The sequence below is a fragment of the Dendrobates tinctorius genome, unplaced genomic scaffold (genome assembly GCF_039654945.1).
Source record: "Dendrobates tinctorius isolate UK_male_01 unplaced genomic scaffold, ASM3965494v1 ptg000145l, whole genome shotgun sequence".
Taxonomy (NCBI): Eukaryota; Metazoa; Chordata; class Amphibia; order Anura; family Dendrobatidae; genus Dendrobates; species Dendrobates tinctorius.
In genome coordinates, this window is record NW_027361812.1 from 15,920,001 (window position 1) to 15,930,486 (window position 10,486).

General features: G+C 36.8%; 1 protein-coding gene across 5 annotated transcripts in view; it reads left to right on the forward strand.

The window, feature by feature from the left end:
• Nucleotides 1-10,008, forward strand: part of HOXC4 (homeobox C4) — a 108,218-nt gene extending 98,210 nt beyond the window's left edge. For 4 of the 5 annotated variants that reach the window (XR_012220400.1, XR_012220401.1, XR_012220399.1 and 1 more), the window contains 2 exons: nucleotides 6,721-7,595; nucleotides 8,972-9,105. Coding sequence is in view for 1 of the 5 variants with exons in the window: in XM_073546243.1 (XP_073402344.1) it covers nucleotides 7,962-8,514; nucleotides 8,972-9,315 (897 nt within the window). In the remaining 4 variants the exon portion in view is untranslated. Of the gene's footprint in view, nucleotides 1-6,720; nucleotides 7,596-7,777; nucleotides 8,515-8,971 lie in introns of those variants that run through there. The other variant, XM_073546243.1, reaches the window with a different exon arrangement.
• The last annotated feature ends 478 nt before the right edge of the window (nucleotides 10,009-10,486 follow it).

Sequence of the window (10,486 nt, forward strand, 5' to 3'; positions counted from 1 at the left end):
AACTAGATACATAGTAGAATGATAGAATGATAGATAATAAATAGATAGTTAGATACACAGAAAGATAGATGGATAGATAGATAGATAGATAGATATAGATGGATAGATAGATAGATAATAGAGATATAGATGGATAAATAGATAATAGAGATATAGATGGATAGATAGATAGATAATAGAGATATAAATGGATAGATAGCTAGAATGATAGATAGATAGATAGATAGATAGATAGATAGATAGATAGATAGAATCATAAAATAAAGGAAGGCATCAGTCTTAAATTCCAATACTGAAGAATGAGGACTTTATTGGTCCAACGAAACATTTGAGTCCATATGGTGTGGATATTTTTTTCAATGCAGATAGATAAATAAATAGATAAAAATATATAGAATTTGTATAGATGGGTAATGTCAGAAAGATAGACCAGTGATGGAGGAACAGACAGAATATGTGTAGATAGATGATACATAATGGAATATATATAGACAGATGATTGAAATATGATGATGGCTATGTGTCCATATCCTGTAACATAATATTACGAACAGAAATACACTTTGTGAATCCACTTTTTGCTATTCTAGGGCAGAAAATGTTCTGACTGTAGGGACATGTGGGCATTGTCTCTCTTGTTCAGTTTGCATTTTCATTTCTATGATATCATGTTAAAATAAAAAAAAAAGTAATCAGCAATACAAAATATAATACATCAGATGTGAGGTCATCAGAAAACACAACAGTCCTTTGTATATTCTAGCTATTTTCTTACGATTTTCGTACAAGTCTTCTATTAATCTCCCATCGCCTTTTTGTCTTTCTTATGACCCAGATTCTCCCTTCACCTCTTTTCATCTCCCCTGATGTCTTTTGATGTTTCAGATTTTTTCCTTTGCCCCTATAAATCTCCCACCGTCTTCCAGGACACTTCTTTATCTCCTTTAACCATCTTACGATCTAAGTTTTCCTTATCTCATTTTGTGAAACGTGTAATGTCAGCCAGTACAACCCACAAGTGGATTATCCCTGGATTGTAGATATAAATCCCCGTCCTTCCAGTCTCCCACTAAAAACATGGGGGGGTTCAAAACAAGTTCGATGATACTTTGCCCCTATGATCTGCCCTATAGGCTCCACCTTCTGACCTAAAAAAAAAATCTTACTAGGATGAAATATGTGTTTATTCTATTAGGGGCATCCTGTGAATTCTAAAGACTTATATCAATGCTGAGAACAGTGTTGGGTTTGCTCTTCATAAGACTGATCTGATTCCTTCCATATTCCTGGGCTGTGGATTGGTCAGTAAATCCTCTTTCTAGCAATCAGGATCCTCAGTGACAATGATTTAGAGTTTGTGGCTTACATGTAAGATAATAGAGGAGGGAACTCTAATGTAACTTACATTCTCTAGGTATGTATTGAAAATCATGTTCTTTTTTTAGACTTCAAAGAGGGGCAAAAGGTGGGCCAAGAGGTTTGCAAAATGTAACACATGTCATCTTGTCCTCCCCCTTTAGTGCCCTTGAGCTACTGATAAAACAGTGTTTATACTCGATTCAAGTATTTAAGTGCTGTATATAAACACCCACACAGGCACTTGGGCACTTCAAGATCAAAGGAGTGATATCAAAATATGGATTTCTCAATGGAGGCAGTGAGTGGTGATGGGCAGCAGAGATGCTCCTGAGAGCCAGCAGCACCTTGCACTGGCCCTCAGCGCAGGAGACCTCTGCTTGCCCTCAGATTAAGCTTAATATCTGCATACACAATCACTCCATCACTAAATTGATTCTCAATTGCCTGCTTTGTCAATAGTAGCAGAGAAAAAGCTGCTCGTTTGCAACCTGCGTTTCCAATGCCTTATTCTGTGTCCTGGTCTATGGAAGGGATAGCTCCTTATCTCCAGGAGGGTATTGATCGTGCGATCGTCCTGCTGTTTATTCAGCAGAGTCAGGGTCACTTTATTCAAAAAAGCTGAATATTACCATTCCCGAGCACTTCCCATAATGTAACCATAAAATTATGTGAAAACGATGACCTTTACCTGATTCATTCAATGATTCCCTCGGTAGATTAGAAGTAAACCCACACAAGCTTTCAGTATCTTAACCCTTTCAATTCCACCCTATATCAGTAATAACCTTTTATCTAAATTAACTATAAATTAACTATATTAACCCTTTCACTATCTGACAAATAATCTCCTATTTTTTTTTTTATTAACTATTCAGTATTGGAAATAGTACTTTAATTACACTCAACATTATGTCAACGAGTATATGAGACCTTAATATGGATTCATTACATTAACCCAAGCAGTTAAGTAGTAAAAAAAACCCCTTGCTTTATTATGTCAATCCTCTGATTTCATATAAAAAAGATATTTGACAGTATATATATATATATATATATATATATATATATATATATAGTGGGTTAATGCAGCTTTAAGTGTGTGTGTATACTATATACACACACACACACATATATATATATATATATATATATATATATACATACACACACATACACACACACACACACAATAGCAGTATCTTGTCTTGCATAAAGCTATGTCTAGTTTATTAGTGTAGGTTAATACAGTATATATATATGTATATATATATAAACCACGTCATTAGTAAATTAAACCTAGTAAGTAGCTGAGCTACTCTTCTCATTACTCCATCAGGACATTAGACCTTTATGCAGGTCATGCCATAACTACTGTTATATACACATTGATAAGGCTGTGTGTGGAATCTGAAGCTCAAATACATATATAAATCTTGATACCAGCATATATTCGACTTAAAAAAAATAAATAAAAATAATAATAATAATAATAAAGACAATCAAAAACAAAACAAAACACCTACAGTGTGAAGTGTGAAGATTATTCTTCACTACAACTCCTTTGGAAGATTCTTATTCATTTTCCTGGAGATATTAATTCAATTCATAATAGAGATAAAAAAACCCCAGAATAATCAGAATAATGTTAATGCAGAGCTTCAATGATGAACCCATTCAGTAATTGCAAAGTAAAAACTCACTTGTGTAAATTTAGATTGCAAATATTAATGCATAAAAAAGTTTTATTTGCATATTGCATTTTATGAAGAATACAACTAATAGAGATTGTTATAAATAATTGAACAATTATATATCACATCTATCTATCCATCTATCTATTTATCTATCTCATACAGATGGGCTAGATAAATACACATATATTGCAATTAATATTAAAATATGAAAATTTAAAATCCTCAAATCCCTCCATATTATAAGTTGCTAATATAAAATGCTGCTTCTTGGTTTAGTTCTGACAAAGGCACATACCTCGGTGTGTCATATAATCTATATATAAGTGGCATCCTGAGTGGAGCAGTGTGTCACAGCGAGTGGGTAGCTGCACCTCAATATCCACAGCATTAGCCCTGCAGAGTTCATGAACTATGCAGCCATTGTGCACACCCAAAGGAGCAGCACATATATCTGCACTAGAAATCCTACACACCATCTACATACGAAGCTCAACTAGGACATTTTAAGAAAGACACTAAAAACAAGAAAATAAAAAAAAATCTAAAAAAAATAAAAACAATGTATTTATTTATTTATTTATTTATATTCTTCGGCATAAAAATGAAACATCAAATTACTTTGCCTCTGGCTCCCATTTTTCCCTTCTACATTATAACTAGTTATTGAACTAGCTATGAGATCTAAAGGCCATTTGTGTGGAGACAGATTTCAACTGAGTTGTACCATCAATATTCTGTGGCAGTGACCTATTGGTGGAAGTCAAGCAACAGAGGTGAAATTCAGGTCACGCTGTCTAACCAGTATTAAAATGCGTGCACTTTGAAGGAAAGAAAAAAAACCCCACTTTAAATGAGATTTAAAGAAAATTGAATTCCACTATGGGAGGGCAATCTTTGCATTCTTCTTACAAACGCAAAATGCATTTTTAATTTTTCTTAAAAAAAGAGCAAGAAATACTTGTCTTACCCAGAAAAAAAAATAAACAATTGAAAAGAAAAATGAATGGAGCTTGTAGAGCAAACTGACCTTTGTATTGTGTGTCTCTAAACAAGGCAAATGAAATACAAATATTTAAACACAAATATGAAGCCATAATATAGACAAGACATGAGCACATATATAAAGACAATATAACATTTAACAAATAAATAAAATTTGAAAAAAAATTAAACACAATTTAAAAAAAAAAATATATATATATATATAAATAAAAATAATAAAAGTACTGTTTAGTGAGAACTGGCAAGATTTGCAGTAGAATTTCTGGAAAGTAGTAGATTTTTTGTTAGCAGGCACAGATTGCTAATTGCAAGAGGTGCAGGTTAGCAAAACGGTCAGTATGGTAATAGCACCTTCAATGAACCCTTAGGGACAATAGACAGTTATTTTTCTTCAGAACTGTCAAAAAAAGACGCTTTGTGCAAAGAATGTTCCTCCTCAGCCAGAAAATTTTCCACCCTTTTTATGTAGCACAAAACCCAGAGACCCCAAAGCAGATCATCTGCTCATATGGAAGCTTCAGAGCTTTGGTCATAAATGGTGGAGAACTCATTCTCCTTTGGGTTAGTAAACCTTATCTGGGCTGTGTTCTTGTAGTGCTGCTGCCTGCTACATTGTGATCACACAGCTGCCCTGCTTCCCATTCTCTCTCTATACAAAGACCAGCAGTGTGTGTGTTTTTAATGCTTTCTGCATTAAGATGTGATCCTAGATCTGCACCTTACACACAGCCATGCTTGCTATGTAGTTAATGAAAGCTGTTTGCAGAAAGAGGAATGGCTTGAAAGGAGCTGGACACATTTATTAAGGCAGGAAAGATTCAGCTAAAGAGTCTACAGAAACACATATATTTGTGTGTAAGAAATCTGATGCATGATAGAAACATGGACTAGAGCAAAGCAGGGTTATTTTAGAGAATTTAATAGCTTGAGGCAATATTAAGACAGACAGACACATACATACACAAACATACATAGACATATATACATATATCACACGTATGTACACACATACACATATATTATGTATATACACATATGTATACATACATATGTATACACACACATGTAAACACACACACACACATATATACACACTTATCACACACATGTATACACACTTATCACACACATATTCACACATACACATATATTCTGTATACACACACACACACACATATATACACACACCTACACATAAATACCCAAACAGTACACACACACACACACGCACACACACACACTTATAGGAAGCTTTTCCTCACCATAAGACTCATGTATTGCTGGTGAGTGATGTTCTGTACATATGTAAGGACATGGATGATGGGAGCAGTGCACACGCTCATTAATGTGTAGCCACGATCTCACATACAAAAAAAATGTGGCATAGCAGAAAGCTTTCATTACAGAGCCCAACCATAGCAATACACCAGGTAGATCCCCCCCCCCCACACACACACATTACACAATTTAAGTTTCTTCAGGCACAAGTCAGTGGAAACTTGGGAAATACAGCTCCATATAACAGCAGGCTGTCTCACATCTGGATAGCGTTATAACGATTGTGGGTTTTTTAATGGGACTTTTAATTTGCAGCCATTTACCCTTGCAGCCCCCACCCCATGATAGCAGCAGCAGTAGTAAGAAGGCGCTTATATGCACCCTGTAGAATCGAATTTGTGTGAATACTGCACTCACAGATTCGTCTCTAGGGGGGTATATGGGTGATGCTACAAGCCTCTACTCGGTGCTTTATTTTTCTTTGGAATAATTTACCCTGAAATCCCTGGTGTTTAATGTAGCTCTTGTTGTAAGTGGTATTAGAGACTTTAGTCTCCCCTCTTTTGCTTTTGGGTTGGTGGAAGGGGGCTGGGAAGAGGAGGGAGGAGTGGATTATAGGTGTAGATTAAATAATCATAAAATAACACATTATTACATTTCCTATAAAGACTGAACAGCCACCGCAAAAGAGCAAGTCCCAAGCAGGCCAATCCTCCTGCTTGATTTATTGCCTTTTACTGCCCTATAAAAGCTGTTAGAACGAACCTAAAGCCTGCAACACCGCTGGCACATTTAGTCTAATAAATAAAACATAAACAGCTAACTTTATGTGTCACTTTTATTGTTATCAAGTAAAATATTGCATTGCCCTACAAGCTATGATTCCATGCTATAATTGTTATCAAGCTGAACAGGGGAGCAATCACATATCTCCACTCCCATGTTTAATGCCTAATCTAAGCTCTTGATAAAATACCTAATTGTAATAGCTGTTTGCTTGGAAATGTTTACATAAATTCCCAGGGTTTTTTAAGCACTATATTATCTGCTGGAAGTAGCAAATGTGAAATATATGCATCGAACACAGTCCCTCTCCAGCTATTTTTGCTTTCTTATGGAGGAACTACGATGTGACCCTTTTTCTGTTGGAGATTTCATTGTCAGAGCAAGTCCTAAGCAACCACGGTAACATTGTATTGGCTACTGAGTGATACATCCATACTGCTTATGGGGTTATACATGAGTTACAGGCAAGGACCCTCCAGGAAGTTTGGCTGATCACGTGCAAGCCAAATTATTAGTGGATATCATCATAGACTCCTCATTGCTGCAATGTATTGTTTTAATGCAAAAATGCTTGGAACTAATCCTTTCCTTCTCATTTTAGTTCCTATGGAGTGTGACATGTATGAACACATCTGCAAGCATTACAAGAGAGATAAGTCATTCTGTACAGCCCTAGTTGACAACAAATGTTTCAGTATCTATATTATGAAATATCATTATATATACACACACAGGTTGAATACATGCAAGGCATACAAGTAGTTAACAGTATTTGGTACAGAAGCATGAATGTTTTTTTCCTTCCTCCAATATTTATTAGCTTAGGTCTAAACTAAAAAAAATCTACAATAAAACGTATAAAAACAGTATATATATACACACACAAATATATATGTATACATATATATAAGCATATAGTGTAGAAGTAGTTAACAATTCAGAGTATTGGGGCACTGATTGTATATAATGTATTTATGTCTATTCGACATCCAGTCTCTTTGCATATATACACAATATATAATGTCAAATGACTAAACGAGCAAAGTTAATATATGCATGTGAATAGCTAACACTATACTGTATAGGAACCTGCATAGCTAACGTTATATAGTACAGGGACATTGAGCAATAGATAGTGTGCTAACAGTGCATAGTATAGGGACTTTTTAGTATTGATGCTGTTTCTATGAATTCTTGAATACTGATTCTATTAATTAGGCTATAAGAGTTAAAATCCTTAAATGTAATATATGAGCATGCATGCAAAAATAAAGATATGCCTGCAAATAGCATTTAATGTGGAAACAGTGAGCAGCCTTTGGAATAGAAAGGGTTAATGTAATGTAATCTAGAAAGCAGCATGAATGAATGGTAGCCCTGATCTGGTGCTGACTCTCTCTTGTCTTTGCAGGGTGCACTGCCAGTATATCTGAGCCCACAGGGTGCCAGGAAGAATACACCATGTATGGCGGACAGGTATGGGAATCTTCTGTATTTAGGGTGGATGGCAAGGGGGCTTCATAAGATAATATTGTATGGTGTATATGTGAAGGTTTGGATGTTTGCTGGGGAAGGAGGAGGTGTAGATTCTCCACCCACCTCTAGTATCCATCAACCACTTCTATATCTTCCTTTTTTTTGCAATAGTCAACACATCCCCTTTGCAGTATCCAGAATAAACACTCACACTCGGTGCATAGGGCATAATGAGTGCACGGCTGCAGCTCTAGAGAAGATCACAGCACAACAACAAACATGCAAAGGGAAAATGACATTTTAAATAAGCTTTAGGTTCCTTATCCGGGGACCAGCATGGAGGTTGTGATTGGCTCCTAGAGTCACATGGTGAAAGTAACTTTACGGGGTCGCCAGCTAGTAGGAGGGCTTTATGGAGCAGAAAAACGACAAAGCGAGAAAAATTATTTTCCACTCCAGAAATTAATGATCATGAGTTCGTATTTGATGGACTCTAACTACATCGATCCGAAATTTCCTCCATGCGAGGAATATTCGCAAAATAACTATATCCCAGATCACAGTCCGGAATATTATAGCCGGACCAGGGACACTGGATTCCAGCATCACCACCAGGAACTGTACCCTCCAAGGACAGCCTACACTGAGCGCCAGTACAGCTGTGCCAGCGTCCAGGGGCCAGGCAACCCTGCCACCCAAACCAGGGGCCAAGGGCAGCACCCAAGCAACCACCACCTTGTAGGCAAACCTCAGCTCTGTGAGCACCCAACCCCAGCTCTCTCCAACCCCACCACTACCTCCACCACTCCATCCCCTGCACCCCCTGCCTGCAACCCGCCTAATCCTGAGCATCCTACCGGCACAGCCACCAAACAGCCCATAGTGTACCCCTGGATGAAGAAAATACACGTCAGTACTGGTAGGAAACTTTTCTTCTCCCTTAACCTCTCTTCTTCTTCTTTTTTTTTTCTCTCCTTTTTTTTTAAAGCTCAAAGAGTCTTTGGGTTAGCACAATTGAACTGGATTTACGACTACGAATGGGTAATTACACCCACCATAAATTTTATAGCCAAGTCTGTCTGGGCTGCTGCAGCCATGTGCTTCATTCTGCTCTCTATGTAGAGTGTGTGTGTTTCAGAGACAGGGAAAACTCCTATATAGCTTTGTAAGGAGAGCATCAATAATTCAGAAACATTGGAGCTAAGGGAACTCTCTTCCAAATAGAACAGAAAGGACTGGAGGTTGTTTTTTTAGTTGTTTTTTTAAAAAGACATTTAGGAGATGTCCCTTCTTGGTGTATCCTTGTGTCTCCCCTTCCTCTAGATTCCTTCCTTCTCTCCTTCCTTTTCTTACTCTCTTCCCTTTTCTTTTCTCAGTGAACCCCAATTACACTGGAGGGGAGCCCAAGAGATCCAGAACAGCTTACACCAGGCAGCAAGTATTGGAACTGGAGAAAGAATTTCATTATAACAGATATCTGACCAGGCGAAGGCGCATTGAGATCGCCCACTCCTTGTGTCTGTCGGAAAGGCAGATCAAGATCTGGTTTCAAAACAGGAGAATGAAATGGAAAAAAGACCACAGGTTACCAAACACAAAAGTCAGATCCAGCGCCTCTTCCAACGCTTCTAATAACATCATTGCTTCCAATTCTGCTCCCAACGAGGATATAACGCAAAGCTCCACTCAGGATCAGCGAGAGGATATTACAAGGTTATAAACCCCCCCACAAATGACTCAATATTTATAGAATCTAAGGATAATTATAATATTATTATTGTTAATAATATATATATATATATATTTTGGTTCTTGTAGTTTTTTTTTCCTTTGTGCGTTGGAAAATTGAGAGCTCTTTTAGAACTAAAAAAAAGGCTTTAAATGCATGTTACAGTGCATGGGATCAGGCTTTACGTCCAGTGTTGTTTTATGTTTTATGTTTGTTCTTTGGACACTTTATTTATTTGGAAGGGAGATGTTTTTTTTCTGTTTTTTTTTAAGTGATTTCCTAAAATAAAAAAATAATACAGGGATACAGTTTTGCCCCCCCCCCCCCTTTTCCTATGTGTTGACAATGGTAGAACAAAGCCAATCACCTTGGAGGTGGAACTGATTATTTTTGTTCTTTTTTTTAGTGTGTGTAAACTATCATTATGATGTGATGAGAGTATTTAAGGATTCGCAGCACATAAAATAGAAATTGCCATAATGTGAAGCTATTGACAAGAAAGTTTGGGAGTCGATAGATGATAGATTTCCCCTCCCCTCTTTGTTGTGGTTATTGTGTGTTTTGTTTGACTTATATATTTTTTTTTTTTTATGTTGGTCGAGACAACAATGTAAAATTGCTGTAAACAGTCCTAGTGTAATGTGACCGTCTGTTCAATAAAACAGTGAGTGTGGTTTAGTTTAATCTGGTAATTGTTTATTTTATTTATTTTATTCTCTATGCAACATTGGAGCTTGATGTCAGAACTGATTCAGAGGGGATTGTAGGTTTCCCACCCTGTGCACTGTCACCAATTTAATATCTAATAGTGGCCTAAGGGTTTCTATATTCGTTTATATGTTGTGTTGTCCCTATTGGGCTTATGGCAAAGATAAATTTCTATATCTAGATCTGGATCCATAATGCAAGGCTGTGTGATCCTGACAATTCCTCAATCCCCCCTGCATTAGATACATACTTGCTGTTTAACTAGACTGTTTACTGTAGCCCTGGTAGAAGTGAGGAAGGCATCTCTTCAATGTAAATAGTAATGACCCCTCTGTGATCTCAGTGCAAGGGCCTAAAGGTTTTCTATTCCAGCTAGTTTGCGTGTTCTGTCCTATCTTTTGTAGAAGAAGAAAGCCAAATTTCAGGTAGGCCCGTTCCCTTTCAAGACATCATG